Source organism: Phoxinus phoxinus (genome assembly GCF_949152265.1).
Source record: "Phoxinus phoxinus genome assembly, chromosome: 6".
NCBI lineage: Eukaryota > Metazoa > Chordata > Actinopteri > Cypriniformes > Leuciscidae > Phoxinus > Phoxinus phoxinus.
This window is the reverse complement of record NC_136881.1, coordinates 26,767,768-26,785,265: the sequence shown is the minus strand read 5'-3', so window position 1 is coordinate 26,785,265 and position 17,498 is coordinate 26,767,768. Positions and strand designations below refer to the sequence as shown.

The 17,498-nt window shown below is 37.8% G+C and overlaps 1 protein-coding gene across 8 annotated transcripts in view; it reads right to left on the bottom strand.

Annotated features, from left to right (window-relative positions):
- gab1 (GRB2-associated binding protein 1) overlaps positions 1–17,498 on the bottom strand; it is a 71,138-nt gene that overhangs the window by 22,012 nt on the left and 31,628 nt on the right. For 5 of the 8 annotated variants that reach the window (XM_079615056.1, XM_079615057.1, XM_079615059.1 and 2 more), the window contains one exon: positions 4,049–4,346. In XM_079615056.1, the coding sequence (XP_079471182.1) occupies positions 4,049–4,346 (298 nt within the window). Of the gene's footprint in view, positions 1–4,048; positions 4,347–6,562; positions 6,659–7,886; positions 8,203–17,498 lie in introns of those variants that run through there. The other 3 variants (XM_079615062.1, XM_079615060.1, XM_079615063.1) reach the window with 3 other exon arrangements.

Genomic DNA, 17,498 nt, shown 5'->3' with positions numbered 1-17,498 from the left:
TATTTAAATTCAGTTACACAAGTAGTTACACAACCAAGTATGGTGACACAAAATAAAACGTGGCGCTTTTCTAAGCAGGTTAAAAAGGATAATTATAATGTATGGCGGAATAGCACTGGGAGCACTTCGACTCGGCACAGTAATATCATCACTCCTGATATTACTGTGATGATATTACTGCGCCGAGTCGAAGTCCTCCCAGTGCTATTCCTTTTTAACCCGCTTAGAAAAGCGCCACGTATTTTTATTTTTCTGGATTTTTGTTTTAGATTCCGTTTCTCACAGTTGAAGTGTACAAATTACAGATCTCTACATGCTTTGTAAGTAGGAAAACCTGCAAAATCAGCAGTGTATCAAATACTTGTTCTCCCCACTGTATATATGCATGTATGTATGTGTGCATGCATGTATATGTATATATATATATATATATATATATATATATATATATATATATATGACTCATACCAGACTTAATTCTCAAAACCTTTTTTAAACCACAGTAAAAATTAATACTACCATATAACCTTAATGCACTTATGTATATAAAAAAAATATTCATATTGAGCATACTAAATAAAACGACTACAGTACTTTAGTCAACGTTACTTAAGTAACTACACACATTTTAAAGTTGTATTCATAATCGAATTGGGATACATTTTATTTTAAGGTGTCCTTGTTACAGTGTAATTATACATTTAAGTACTGAGCAATGTTAATGAACTGCGTGTACTTACTACAGGGTTAAGGTCAGTATTAGGTTTGTTGTATGGTTAGTTGCATATAAGTATGCATAATTTATAGTTATTACAATAGTAATAACTACATATAACGTGTAACAAGCACACTGTAAAATAAATTGTTACCTAGAATTGTTTTTCAATTGTATAATTACAACTAATTACAGGTGAAGGGAAAATTCAGCTACTCAACTTGACGCTCACAGAAAGGTTACCAAGCTAAACACATGCATGACCAAATTAATATTCACACACTATGCCTTAAAGTGGAAATGAAGCAGTCAGTCGAGTTTACATTATTTAGTAAAGTGATTTCCACTTTAATAATATATATTTATAACAAACACGATAATGTAACCATTTTAATGAAAAAGGAATGTTTTCTTATAGATTTTGCCGTATCGGCCCAAATGCGTAAGCTATGTCTTATTATGGGCTCAACAGTCCTTTTAAGTTTGTCTTTCACCATTTGAGAACAATAGTGTGTTCAAAAAGTAAAGAAATGCTTATTAAGATGGGTTTACACGGTGCAATTTTTATTTTATTTTTTCACTCTAAGAAACATACTATATTTATTTATTTCAGCGAAGACAACCAACCCAGTGACGTCACGCGCTGTGTTATTGCAAGATGGCGGCACCATTGCTCCAAAAGCTCCTATTACATCCCAATTTCTTTACAATGGTTACATTCATTTTTTTTTTTTGTATTGTAAACTTGACAGACTGCTTCATTTCCACTTTAATTTATCTGTAATTTACACATATTTTGTGGACTTGAAAGAATGAATAGCAGCCCATAAAAGTGTACACAATCACTGCAACAAAACTAGATCTTATCTTTACAATATTCAACAAGACTGTCTCAACAACAACCACAACACAATTTGTTCCTGATGCTGTTAAAGAGTTCATGTTAAGAGTCATTTGCACTGTATAGCAGTAACTTGCACCTTGTGCTCCTATAAATGTCAGAAATTCGTGTTTCCAATTTACATAGACTCATTCTGACAGAAAGTTTTAAAAAATGCAGACTTCAAAGAAGGAGCACCGGCACAAATAATGCTCACCAAAATGACAGTTTAATAGAATGGGAGAGCAATAATTCTATTGTAAAATAAGCAATTTTATGTTTGGATTTTCCCCCACTGGAATGAAAACATTCCCAAACCGTACGCATTAAACTCATTTTTATGAATCGTTACACCACGTCTCCTTCTTTCCAAAATGTCCTGTCTTCTCTCGACTATCTATCCTTTAAACAAGTAGAAATTCACAAAACGGTGAAGGCCAGATGTACAACCACAAATGTTTTCTGAACCAGGCAGTGGCTCAAATATTATCACTTCCTCAGAAGAGACCAACATGAGCAGAATTTACCACAACAGCATTCACAAACTTCAGGACTTCACATCACTTCTAAAGAAGGCCACAGTGAGCTGACAGCATCTGAGATCAATGCAGCTGAGCTGATGGAGACCTGAGATCCTACAATGAATCATTTTTAGGGGGACACTTTAGGCTCTGGCACTTCGATCTTGTATCTGCATTGAACAGTGAATGACCATTATGCCAACAGGGCCTAGGAGTGCATGAATCCATCAATAAGATTTTTCTTTAAAAAAATATTTTTAACTCTTTTAGTCCAACCCCAATTCCAGAAAATGTGGGACATTTTGTAAAACACAGTAAAATCAATAATCTGGGATGAGTGAATTCTCTTGAACCTTGACATAAGTCAATGTTTTCACTGGCCAACTTAATTGTATTTTGTAAATATAAACAAATTTTGATTTTGATTGCTGCAACACACTCCAAAAAAAGTTGAGGCAAAATAAAAGTGAAAAGATGAACCCATCATGCTACTGTTAAAGCTGCACTACGTAACTTTATTAATGTTCAAAATTTACAAGAGTACATCATGAATCTATTTTCCAAACCGTGTTTTTTGTCTTATCCTGAATCACTATGGTACAGCTATAATAAGTGTTTATATTCTGACTATTTTAGACCGGTCGGGTGGCCACCTCTGCGGAGTACCCCAGCACCTGCGTGACTCGTCATAGACATAAACAGAGAGAAGTAACGCCGGCTACAATGTTCTCCCGCAAGATGCATGCAGTTTTGTTTAATAACCACTAGAGCGCCAAAAGTTGAATACTGCAGCTTTAAAAAAATAGCCACATGGGCTCAGGAGTACTTTGTAAAAGCATTGCCACTTAACAGTCAGTCGTTGCATCAAGAAATACAACTTGAATCACTGTTATGCAAAGAGAAAACTGTACATCAATTATATGCAGAGATGCCACCAAGTTCTCTGGGCCCGAGCTCACATCAGATGGTCTTAAGGACAATGAAAATATGTGCTGGGGTCAGATGAGTCCACGTTTCAGCTTCTTTTTAGGTAGGGACACACCAAACCGATACCAAAAACTAGCGCTGAAAAAGCTGTGCTTGAACACACTGAAAGGACTACAGCCGACTGCCAGCTAACATGCGCGTTCTGCGCCTGCGTCTAAATGAGATATCTGCAGATATATCTGTCTAAATTCGTCATTCAAAAAGGGAAACCGACACTGCAGGCTGCAGATACACAAACCGTAAATAAAGCAGCACGTGCATACCGTTTTGAATATCAATCATGATATCCACTCGGCTCATGTTATTATTAAAATTTTCGCCCAGGAACACTCAGGTAAGATGACGTAAATTAGAACAGCCTTCTGTCTGTACTGTCTTGAAAACTTTGCTCACTGTTTTGGTACTATTCTCGTGTACGGACTCATTCACTGAATTGAATTGAACAGCCAATCAGAGTTTTCTCTGTCACTGACAAAAAAATGACATTGAGTTCTCAGTCCCAAATACGAAAGGGACCATCCATACTTTCATCAGCGACAGGTGCAAAAGCAAACATCTGTCATGGTATGGGGGTGCATCAGTACAAACAGCATGGGTGATGTATGTGCATATGTGTGAAGGCACCATTGACATGGAGGAGTATGTTGGTATGTTGGAAGACAATGCCAGGCCTCATTTTACACGTGCTACAACAGAGTGGTTTCTCAGACACTCTACACCGTAAAGTGAATGTGCTTGACTGGCTGTCTAAAGTCCAAATCTGTCACTTATTGAAAATGTATGGCCCATCATGAAAGGGACAGCTTGGACAATTTTTTTTTTAATATATAGCATATCTTCCTCATAAGTACTAAAGCATTGTTAAATGGAACTGTTTGAAATCATAATTAAAATCCTTATAATTATAATCCCTAGATATCTCTGGTGTGCGTTTGCATGATTTACCTTCCGTATCAGTGGGGTTGAAGCCACAGATATCACAGATGCAGCGCACCCACTTGTTCATCTCCTCTTCAGTGTCTGCCACCAGGTAAAAGATCCGGTCGATAGTCTTGATGTCAAAGATGAAGCTGTGCTCCAGGTCCTTCTTGTTGAAGGTAAGACCGGCGTCCACCTGCTCGCACAGGTTCAGATCTATCACACGGATGGGCTTCTTGGCATGGTCATTCTTGTAATATTCCAGCACGTCTGGGTCTCCTGTCAGCCTGCCACTGCGCAGAACAAACCATCGCTTCTTCCATGCCTGAAAGGAGAGAGGAGAACCATTTAAATTACGCTGCATGTACTACCATGTCTGGATGGAGAAGCCGTTGAATGGTTCTCCTGACCAATTTCATTACTGTACTGTTGAGGCAAGTCAGTTCAATCGACAGCCATCTTGGTAACGGTTTGAATAAAAGACTCTGCTAAATCCATAACTGTAAATCAAAAAGGCTATTTTAACTATTTTAAGTCATAACTTTTATTTTACAGCGGCCATATTGACCATTGTGATTTTTCCCACTCTTCTGGTTTGTTTCCTCCTCATACTATCCAAACATGTATTAAACAGACCAACATGACGGAGTTTATAGACTGTTTAACATATCCACCATCTACAAACAGTCATTCACACTGGTCTCTCTAGAATAAGCATGTTGTTATGCAAATTTAATATATGAGAACTGTACCAAATGAACACCAACTAACTGCAGGAAAAGCATTGTGAGATGTTTCAGTCTTAGAAGTCATTATAGGTCTTTTTGTGACACCTGATCCTGTTGATCTAGCCGCATGCAGTGGCGACCGTGGGATCTGAACGACTCAGTCTGGCAAGAATCCACACAAAACTCTGCCTGGAGATACTGGCTAAACTCTCTGCAGACATATTTTATTATAACACCACCCAAAAGCCTGCAAAACACTTATGCTAAGAGAGGAAATAGATAATTACAGCTTAATATGCCTGTTTTTCCCCCCTCATTTTAAATGATGGGAAAATGCAAATGCATGTTTTACATAAAAAAACAGTTCAAAATGTCACGGACAGTGAAAAAGTGATGGGGTCTTTGAAAACTAGCCTACATGAATCCATCTATCAGATGGGTGGATGTAAAACATGGTTGTAACAAAACAAAAGAGGGCAACATTATGTGAAAACGAAAAGAATAGAATAGTAATGATAAGCCAGAAGAAAAAGTTATTGATAAAGTTAAAAATAATATTCATAAATTATTAATAAAATAGTACTCTGGAATTACGCATTGAGTAATTCAGTCCAGTCCAGTCCTTTCCATCAAATAAATAAGTAATTGATTACGTGTGTGTGTGTGTGTGTGTGTGTGTGTGTGTGTGTGTGTGTGTGTGTGTGTGTGTGTGTGTGTGTGTGTGTGTGTGTGTGTGTGTGTGTGTGTGTGTGTGTGTGTGTGTGTGTGTGTGTGTATATTAATTTTTTATGTATATACGTATATATTGTATATATGTATTTTTATTTAATTTACAATAAATTAATAAAAAATAATGGCATCACATCACAACATGTATGTTATCTGTAAAGAGATGTAGATGAGTACATTTAAAGTAAAGTACATTTAATAATTACAAATGACAGTCAAAGGAGCAAAAGAAAATCAGTTTGCAGGACTTGAAGTGTTGTAACTAGTTAATCAATTAGTGGTGCAGAAAAAGTGCTTGATTAATTACTTGTGCACAATCCTAGTATATCTACTACAATATAAGAAAAAGTTTGAAATGCATGAAAAAAAGTGTTGCCCTTAAACATCAACAGACCACACTGTCTTAAGCAAGATTTAAAAAAAAAATAACCCTGAGAAAAAGAAAAAAAAGAAATCAATGGCTTCTGTCATTAAGCCGCCAGACTGCCAGGAATGCTCAATCTGTGTTGTTGTTTATTTTTTACCATCAGGTTTGGAGGGGATTAACAATGCTGTACTTTACCCCCTCTCTCACCCCCTCTCAGCTGTTTTTTCATCCACAGGGTTCTCTTTGTTAGACAGCCAAGCTCTGGCCCTCTGGATATCACCCCACTGCACGGCAACAGCCCCGCCACGTCAAACCAAACGCACACACAACATGACACTCAACAACTGATCAGCATGATAGACCTAATTGTGTGACGTGACCTACATTTTCCAGTGAAGTATCATCCGAGCATCATGCCACCCATATTAAGTTTAGACAGCTCAACAGTCTCAGGCTGAGACGGTTTCACTCTGCAGAACATTCTGATTGCAATAAAGAATCCAGAATAAACAATAAAAGGTAAAAATGTGTCAGAAGGAGTGTGATAGAACAAGTCATACAATTAACATCTTTAGCTTTGTTCCTCTGCTGAAGTTAAACCCACACAAAGGCCTCTTAGATTCTACACGCCGCTTCAAAACAAAGCACTCACAGCTCAAATTACACAGATAGTGTGTGCATGTGTATGTTTACTAGCAGAAGAGAGCCCCGGCTAACCTGTCACATGGATCATCTTACGTGGGTACAGCGACACAGGCGGAACACAAGATCTTCCAGAGAACTGTGTCAGTGAACCGTGAACATTCAGCAGAACTAGAGTCAAACAAGAACACCACTGATAAGTTTAAAACCAACTAAATAAGACAGAAAATTGTATAAATCAATAAAATACTATTTAAGTGTCAGTTAAATTATTTTTGGTCCAAAATCATTTTTATTTTTTATTTTTTAAATCTACTTTAAACATTAAGACATCATAAATGCAATTCATCCATACAATGGCTTGAATACACCTTTTATGATGAAAAACTTTTTTTAAAGTTAAATTCATTTGAATATATCTATGTTCTTGACAAAGTAAAAAATCAAGGTGGTGTCAAGAACTGGAATGATACCCTAACTCAACAAAAGAATGAAATTCTTAATAGCATAATCTTCCTGTTATTATTTCGTTGAATATGTTGTATTATAATCATTTAAACATTTGTCCTCCAAATCATGTGGTGCAACCAATGTACAGAAAAATGCAGGCAAAATAAAACAGGAAATGACATAGAGAGGACGCCTGTAGAGTGCAAAGGTCAGTAAGTGTCTTAAAACATCTGATAATTAAATCTCCTTATGACATAGCAAACTTGGTCGTGAAATGTCAAGTGGTACAATCCTCTAAAAAAATTAATTAATATATTCTTACACTGAAAAGTTGAAAAATGGTTTTGAAAATGTAATTAACATTTAGGGAACATTTTTATAATTTTAAAAGTCATAGTTACACCACATGACATGTAATATGAGTCATTCAATTCAAATATTTAATCGAAAATGGTATAAAAGTTTTTCATTGTTTTTTCAATATTTTAAACCAAGTATTGGCATATTCATTTTAAACTAGATTTGTATTTCATTACTAACATTGTTGAGTATTGGACAATCTTATAACTGACCCCTAAAAAAAGTAAACTTTACTCTGTCCTGGCCAGGGTAAAATCTTTAAATAAATAGAAGTTCAAGAATAGATTAAAACAGTTTCTTCTGGCAGCTGCAGAGAAATCTGAAGGGGATAGAAATGTCAGCCTTTTTTTCATTTCGGTAGAGAAATGTCTTCATTTTTGGAGGAAAGTGGCCAAGTTGAGGGAGCCATAAACACTACTCTTCCATTTGTGCAATAACTATATCATTCCCTCTCTCACTTTTACGCTGGTAGCTAGCTGACATACTCTCCTTTGTCAGTAAAGTAAGATGTCCTCATTTCAGACAATAACACTCCCACACGACACCAATCCAGCCATGCTACTTTGGTTTGGTGATACGTCAATCCTACCTTGAGTCTCCTGAATGCAGCGCAGGGAGCGTAGTGTTTAGCCACCTGTTGTGAGTGTCTGTTCCATATTGTTTAATGTCAGAAAGCCAGCAGAAGCACATAAACCCAGACTCTCAGATGAAGACTGATCTAAGGAGGAGCGCACGTGAGATGCTCGGTTTCCCAAAGAACAACAGGGCGGCCACAGCTGGTCACCTTTAAATCCTGAAGACATCCAAACTGACCCTTTTGTAATATTCCCTTACACTTCTGAGTTCCAAGCGCGGGTCATTTAGTCCTCTTCTCGAAAGTCCTTCAGCTCCAAGAGAAGTAAAATGAATGTGTTTGTGTATAAGGAGGGAGAGGGAGTGAGTACAGGGTGGGACGAAATTGAAGAGGCCCCTCCAAGTGTGGCAGCAGCTGTCTGCCTCAAACACACACACACAGACACACACACGCGCGCGCGCACGCAAGTGTGATGCATACAGAGGCATAGGGCCACAGTGTCACTGTCTTGACTTAACAGAGATACCATTGAGGGCCAAACTATAGGGGAATGCCATCCGAACTGAATCACTCACTGGTCAGTCTCTCTGCGGATAATTGACGTAATCAGGCGCAGAAACCGTACAGGAACAGAAAGAAATGTTCCGAAAAAATGCCAAGCAATGCGAGACCACAAGCTTCTGATATTCCAAGTGCATTACCCTGCACTGCATTTTAGATGAGGTGCAAAATCAGATTGGGCTTTCAAAAGCATGTAGACATGCAAAGTGTTTGTGCTTCCTCACTCCACAACATCCTCTCCTACAGTTCTCTTCATTGGGATTGAAAAGTATTACATGTCTCTCTGGAATACATGGTTTTGACTGGTCATTTGCAGCATTGAGAAGTCAAAAATAATGTTTGCAGAATTGATCAAATGTGTCTTTGACTGTTGATCATTAATGCGAGAAAATGAAACCATCACTCAGAAACAACAAACAAAATAGAAGAGGCCATGTTACGCTGGCTGCAGATAAATATGTTAGCGGACTAGTCCATAAAACAAGTAACTTGGACTGCAGATTAGTAAAGATAATTGAATCATAACCCAGGTTCATTGGAAATTTGTTCCTGTGATGACATAACTGCAAAATGATATTATATTTCTCTATGCACCTTTAGCAACATTTTTCCAAATGAAATGGCCAGTGAGTGCATGGTGCAAATAGTGTGTTCAGTCTTAATAAACCACAACAGATGATTTGAATTTGGCAACATTTCATAATGTTGGTGTTTGTACGTATCGTGGCAGTTCGTAAATGAAATGTCTTGTGAGCGGCAATAAAAAGTAAATGCTTTTTTGCGTTTGAAAATAACATACCACCTACACTAAAGATATAGTATTAACAAAAGCAAATTTGCTGGTTATGCATTTGCTGAAGTTACCATGGAATTTTAGTTTGCGTCTATGAGTCTTTTAGTAGATCATGTACTTATGATTTGTTTCATGGGACTTGTACCAAGTGCTTCTCGTTGCAAATTATGCAATGCTGTCCCAGGTTTAGAAAAAGCCATATGGATTGATGAAAGTATTAGTTTACAAATCATGTATTCATATGGTAGCAAACGATTATGCAAAGAACCAAGCAAAAACAAACCTTCATCAAGATATAATCTGCACCTTTTTTTCATAATTTGTATGGAAAGTAATACAGGCTATTGTTTTACTGCTTCTAATGTTTCTTTCAGATGGAAACTGCAGTCAAATGTAAAGGTACGCTTTTGATACGAGTTTTGCAAAAAAGCAAGGTACATATTTCTAATGAGCCTAGATTGTTTAATCAAGTTTAGGCAAAATTCAGAATGTGACAATCTGCTTCCTTTGCACTTTAAGTTTTTTTTTAACTCAACTAAAACTCAATCCAGAAAACATCACCCACCAGTATGTTGAGATGGTTCAGTATTCTAGCGAACAAATTAGATCAGTGGTCTCTAAGGAGACCAGAGCTGGAGAGTGTGTGAGAACTGACAGTTGGATCATTTGTAAGTGTGAGATCGTTCCGAGACGGAATAACCGTGACATGCTAGCATCTGCCTGCCAAAGCCACTCCATCCTGACTGTACAGTGATGAGCGCCGTACGCCGTGTGTGTGCTCAAAACACACATAGACCCATGGTGTGCACTTTACAGGGGAGCTATGAGAAATGCAAAAGTTACATGCTGAGAAACATAAATTCTGATAAAGCAGACTTTAAATCATCTCTGATTAATAACATTAAAAAATATATTTTGAAAAATAAATAATTATAATATTGTTGTTTGATTTGTGGAATTTTTTCAACAACTATTCAAACACTTGATACTTATGCACCTGCTATTAAAGGTAGGGTTGGTAATCCTGTTCAGAAACATTTTTTTTTTATACTGGGTGAAATGGTCCTTCCATTCTGATAGTAGTCAATACATTATGTGTTCAGAAAAAGGAATGAAACAAATCTGACCTCTGTAGCAGCTGTAGGACAGTAAAAACTCTGACCAATCACTGCCATTCGGTGCGAATGTAAAGAACCAATCAGATGCCTTCATGTCTCGTGCCCGAGCACCACTGCGTGCACAGCAGTGATGCGCGGGTAATGTATAAACAACCCGCACCCGACCGACGTTTTCAACTAACCCGCCCGCAACTCGGACCGCAAAAAAAAAGAAAGAAAATATTGTACCCGACCCGCGTTTTTTAAAGTAGCATAGTAAATGCTCATCGCGTCATGGGCCATAGACGGAGGAACTAGGGGTGCGCATTTTTCGTAAATGCTATATGATATAGCCTAGTGTTTTGTAATAAAGGCTTGATTTATTCATTTATTTCGTTTCATTTTCTTAACAATTAAGATGCTGCATGTGTTTATCCAGCCTAATCGACGTGTGCGTCTCTCCCCGGACTTTACCAACAAAAATCCCGCCCCCTCTCAGCAAATAGGATACATAAAACTGACATTACTGAGCTATATGCGTTTAAAAGTAGCCTATTAAAATGGCACAATGGCATTGCTCAGTTCAACGCGTTGGGAAACGCGTCAGCTTTTATTCAAAAGTTAATAACGCGCTCAACATTCAAAAGGTAAATAAGGATTTCCCACTTTCATCTGCAGACTGCTCGTGCGTCATCCTCGCGCATTCAGACAATAAAGTGTAGACCTATGTATTTCATAGAACATTGTGTCTAGTACTATATAAATTACAAAGGTAAACGACCCGACCGACCGCGACCCGAATATCATTAAAAATATTTTTGGATGACTCGTAACCGCGGGCGCAGGCACCCGCTCATTTTGGATCAACCCGCGCATCACTGGTAGGTACATGCAGCTGACTCCAAATGTGGATGCGCGATTGCGCGTTCATGTTTGTGGGGGGGCGTAGCTTTGGACGGAGCACTGACAGGAGGGGGCGGAGCTTAGAAGAGGTGCCACTTTCAAATCTGGCTAGCTCTCCAACATTACCTACTCTAGCTTTAAGTAACTTAAGTAAATCAATGATAATCACCCTGCAGTAGGGCTGCACAATTAGGTTACAGCTATAAATACGAAACAAAGTCTCAGGTTTCAGATTTTGTGTATTTTATCATAAAACTCAAACAAAAAATGGCGTTTTTATTCTCTTAATACAAGTTATAGTATGAAAAAACATGCATGAACATCAAAAGGTATGTTGAAAGATAAAGTACAACTTAACGAAATATAACATGTCTCATGCAATCGCTCAATCGGTTTCAACTGCGAAAGACGTCAATAAAACAGCTTGTGAACAATCAATTAATGTTGCATTTACCCGAGAAAAGTTATCCAATGTTCACAGTTAGCTAGCTATAAAAAAACACTATAGAAAAGCTTACTTACTGTTAATTATCTATGCATGTTTGAAATACATTTGTTTATGAAAACTACCTTATGTGCAGTACAAATGAAAAACATTTCAGTTTTTAAGTGTAAATATATCTGAAAATAAATAAAATACTTTGGGCTCTGGTCTTAATTTTAACCTCTAATGTTATAGTAATGCACCAAATGAGATGGAACAGATTTTATTTTCGTTAAGAGGCAGAAATAATTCGGAATAATCGGCTATCTGTATTGGTGGAGAAATTTAGCATCGGTGCATCTTTAATCAATAATTCACTTGTTTTCCTTGGTCACGCTTTTATGAGACTGAATCTAACCAGACCAGCTCTTTTTTTTTACCAGACATGAGGAAACAGCCCTGTGTGTTTGGGTTTAAAGGCTATTAACCGACGGGATGACGGCTAAGTGTATAATAATAGAACTGGCCTGTCCAGACCTGAACACATGAAGACACACATGTGGGCACCTCCCCCTCGCCATCTAATAGCTCTTTGCATGACATCATCCTCTCAAGTCTCATTCCCATCCATCTCCTCATGCTACAGTCTTGTCTTTAGGTCATTCTGTACACAGTAATCAGGATCGCAAGTGCTAACCAAGCCACATGCAAAGCGGATTCATTTATTGAATTTTGACTGGCAGAACAAAGGTGATTTTGCATTAAACACCAATGTAATCTAACAGAACATCACATGAGTGACCTCCAGCAGATACAATGACGTATATGTGCGGTTAATATTGGCAGTGGCATGTGGTCAGGGTGTCGGCTTGTGGGATTTTGTTAACATGATGGTTACGACCTGTACTCAAACCTGGACCTCTTTACAGACAGATGTGGGAGATAAGAGGAAGTGTATGGTATCAGGTTGTTCACAGAAATAACAGAAGTTATGAGAGCATATGCAAGTATGCATATGTCGCAGTTGAAATGCTCCAGCATAAAGAGGGGTGTGTCGGGATGCCTTTCTGCCGAGAATACGCTGTCAGCTACATGTCAGGGCAAAGCCCAGGTTGGGTCACACCTGCCACTTGTTTGTTCACCATCCAACTCACTCTCTCTCTCTCACTTTCTTTTTTACTAGGGACAGCATGAAACTAGAAAACAGCCTGGATTCCTAATTCTATAATGATGCTGTAGAATATCATTCTATAGAGGGAATGCATTGACGTCACTTTTCTGCCCGAACACGCCCCCCTCAGCCGGACTGAGTGGCAAAAGAGCTGCTGGGTGACTGGATTTAATAGGTGAAACTGCGAAAACGCGAGTAAAACAAACTATAATCAGTTTAAACTAAAGGTTGGACTTGATATAGTGTTCCTTTCAACTTACCAAAGATCCAATGACCTATGACCCATATTGAAATGCAGCCAGAAATCGTGTTTCCTGACATTTATATGTGCCTGATTTCGACGCCGGGGAAATACATAAAGCAAATTTGCCTGTGAACGCTTTACATAAATACAATATAGGTAGGTCTAAATCTGGGTGATCACTCATAAATATTATATACACCATCATCATATCGTCCAGCCCTAAAACTTGTATAGTTTTTATAGATAGATAGATAGATAGATAGATAGATAGATAGATAGATAGATAGATAGATTTTATTTATCCTCGAGAGGAAATTTGTTTCCACCATAGATGCGTACATAATACAAACACACATAACACGTGAAATTGCTCCGGAACTCTGCCCGGTCTCGAAATTCACCGCTCATTTGCATAGTTGAAATTTCTGAGCTTTTGTCGGGTGTCTCGTGAAGCTTGACATGCCTACATTCAGTCACCAACGGTCAGTTTTGCTGGCGGGACTTTAGGGATGATCAATTAAATAGGTAAAGCGTCAGATTTGTTTTGACATCATACTTTGTGATATAAAACATATCCACACTGTTAGAAATGTGGAAAACAACATCATTAACACCACAGGCTGGCATTAAACTGGTTTACACATAATCATGTCTTTGACTAACATTTGCCTTCCCGAACTAGTCTTTCTTGCTCTGTGATCTCAGATGCATCGTAATGGAATAAGAACAGTGCAAACAAACTTTGTGCTTGAAAGCCCTTTGCTGGCCTCAGCATTAATGGTTTTCCTAATGTCTTTGTATTACGAACCACATGACTCCAACTTGCTAGCACTTAAAAACATGACAGAAATAAACAACAACTTGTAAAGCAAAGTTTGTCAAGACAAACCTTCCAATGATGGAAGTAACCATATATATATATATATATATATATATATATATATATATATATATATATATATATATATATATATATATATATATAATTCTGTTGTACAACCAATTATAAGCATACAAATATCAAAGACTAAAATTTTGAAAGGGCCTTAGTAAAGCACTTCTCTTAAACTTAAGGATTGAAAGCAGCTCACACTTGCAAATGGCACATTGCTTCTGCATTTCTCCATCCAAAACTAAAAACACAAGAAAAGAGAACTGAGAGGAGCAGATTCTACTTCTCATTTCTCCCATTTTCCACACATGGTTTCAAATCAGAACACACACAATTTGGGCCAACAACCTGAAACTTATCTAGTGTCTGTTGCAGGAAACTATAATGTTGATTCTTATTTTGTCTAACAAAACTAAAATTGCAAAGTAATGATTATCTTTTATCAAAGATGCAATGATGTAAATGTGTTTGTAACATTTGGAAAACCAAAATGCTAAAAATCACACTAGAGTCTCAATTCACAATGTCATGTTGTTTTGAACTGCACTATGTTTGCAAAATACTTTTGTTATCAATGTGAAAACCATAGAAGCTGTTTACAACCACCACATATACTCTCACTGGCAACTTTATTAGGTACACCTTGATAGTAGTGAGTTGGACCTCTTTTTGCCTTTAGGGCTGCCTTAATTCTTCATGGCATAGATTCAGCAAGATTCTGTAAACATTCTTCAGAGATTTTGGTCCATATTGACATGATAGCATCACTCAGTTGTTGCAGATTTGTCGGCTGCAGATCCATGACGCGAATCTCCCATTCCAGCACATCCCAAAGGTGCTCTATTGGATTGAGATCTGGTGACTGTGGAGTCCATTTGAGTAAAGTGAACTCACTGTCCTGTGCAAGAAACAAGTTTGAGATGACTTGAGCATTGTGACATGGTGCGTTATCCTGCTGGAAGTAGCTATCAGAAGATGTGTACAGTGTAGTCATAAAGGGATGGACGTGGTCAGCAACAACACTCAGCTCAATTGGTACTAAGGGGCCCAAAAGTGCAGAGAAAACATCCCCCACACCATTACACCACCACCAGCAGCCTGAACCGTTGATACAAGGCAGGATGTTTACGGCAAATTCTGACCCTACCATCTGAATGTTGCTGCAGAAATCGAGACTTATCAGACCAGGCAAAGTTTTTCCAATCTTTTATTGTCCTATTTTGGTGAGCCCATGCGAATTGTAGCCTCAGTTTCCTGTTCTTTCTTAACTGAGTGTGGTCTTCTGCTGCTGTAGCCCATCTGCTTCAAGGTTCGATGTGCTGTGCATTCAGAGATGATCTTCTACATACCTTGGTCGGTTGTAACAAGTGGTTATTTGCCTTTCCATCAGCTCGAACCAGTCTGGCCATTCTCCTCTGACCTCTAGCATTAACAAGGAATTTTCTGCCGCTCACTGGATATTTTCTCTTTTTCAGACCTTTCTCTAAAAACCCTACAGATGGTTGTGCGTTAAAATCTTAGCAGATCAGCAGTTTCTGAAATACTCAGGCCAGCCCGTCTGGCACCAACAACTATGCCACATTCAAAGTCACTTAAATCACCTTTCTTACCCATTGTGATGCTCGGTTTGAACCTCAGCAGATCGTCTTGACCACATCTACATGCCTAAATGTATTGAGTTGCTGTGATTGGCTGATTAGATATTTGCGTTTACAAATAGCTGAGCAGGTGTACCTAATAAAGTGGCCAGTGAGTAACTAATAACAATTTATTTCCATATTGTGCTCACCTCCAACTCAACCATACTGTGGATTATATGAACCAAACTCCAGATTCTTATATTCAAACAGACTCAACTGTAGTTGATAGGTGTTCACCAAATATTGGACGGCTATTCAACTAAACAATTGAACCCAAATAAATGGTCAAATATTTAGCTTTATCATAGAGACCTGGAGATTTCAACCAAATAGGATAGTTCAGGATAGTTCAACCAAAAAATTTATATTATGCCCTTGTGCATTCCAAACTTTTATTCATATTTGAAACAAAGATATTTTTAATGAAACCTTTTTTTGGGGAAAAAATCTGCCCATTCACTCAAAATGCATTACACTATAACTACAAGTTAAGGTGACAAGTTAACCACATTAAGGTGAGAAACCGCAATGTGCTGCATAACTTTTTTTAAAGATCCATATGAACCAGTAAAGCATTGGACAGATATAAAATTGTGTTTAAATATCCTAAAACACAAAATACTAAACTGCAGCTACTGACCAGAAAGGCAGTCAAATAAAAGTATTCTAGCTTTTTTTGTAAAATGTTAATTTCTAATGAGTTTAAGATTGTGTAACAGTTCTGGGGTCTCTCCAAAGCATTCTGAACATCAGACCCAACCCCATTCCACATTACAACCATGCAAATCATTCTAAAGTCCCCTAGGGTGTAGAGGAACAATGCAGTTCTTGAAAGAGTTTCGCTCAGGAGCGTCAAGAGTTTTTGGCTACCCTGGCCTCGCTAACGTGCCACATGAAAAAAGGAACACTAGAAGGAGGGGAAGCTACAAAGACCTTCTGTTTTGTTCCAATAGCTCTGTAAAATCTTTAACCGTGAGAAGAAGAAAAAAGATCTCTGGGATACAGCTGTGGCTATTTTAACGCCCGCACTTGTGTGTCAAACAGATGCAGCATTAATGACAGGTACTGATGCGTGCTTTGCCCTTATATTGTCACGTTAGTACATCATCAATGTCATCATCGTTTATGGTATGGAGGACGACCACCCTTGTCTTGCACCCTTGAGATGGCTCCAGAAACCAATGTTCTGAAAAGCACCGCTGGCCTTGCAGAGTAAATAGCTGAATAGACTCTTCTGATAAAGACTTACACAGTATCAATGAAGCAGAAAGAACCGTTTACAAGGTCTTTCTTGCTGCATTCCAACCGATAAAATCCCCTGCCATTTTAATCTTCATTTTGCACTGGTTTTTTATTTATTTATTTACTACAGCTAAACCTGAAACAACAACCAACACTGACTCATTCCATTTCTTACCCAATGATCAAACAGCAGCCTGGTCAGTGCCTGGTCAGTTTTACCCTTACTTATTTTGAATGCCAAGAGGTGGCCCTAAATCCTGCTGGTCTTAAAGGCCAGGAGGTAAGATAATGTCCAAACCAAACAAGGTTTTTAAAACAACTTCATGAATTGCATGAAACTAATCTGCAACCATTCTAGTAAATGAAACTGTCTACACTGGAAGCCGATGTGGTGATGCAATATCCCATTCCAATGTCTGAATTTAAGTCTGAATTCAAACGTCTGTTTAAGAAGTCTCATTAAAACATTAAATTAAATTAAACATTAAATTAAACATTAAACATTAAAACGCATTTATTTGATCAAAAATGCAGTCAAAACAGAAATAAAACCGTGTGGAAAATAATGAATTAAAATAAGTTTTCTATTATAATACATTTTTAAAAGTAATTTATTCCTGAATTTCCTGTGATGGCAAAGTCCTTCAGAAATAATCATGA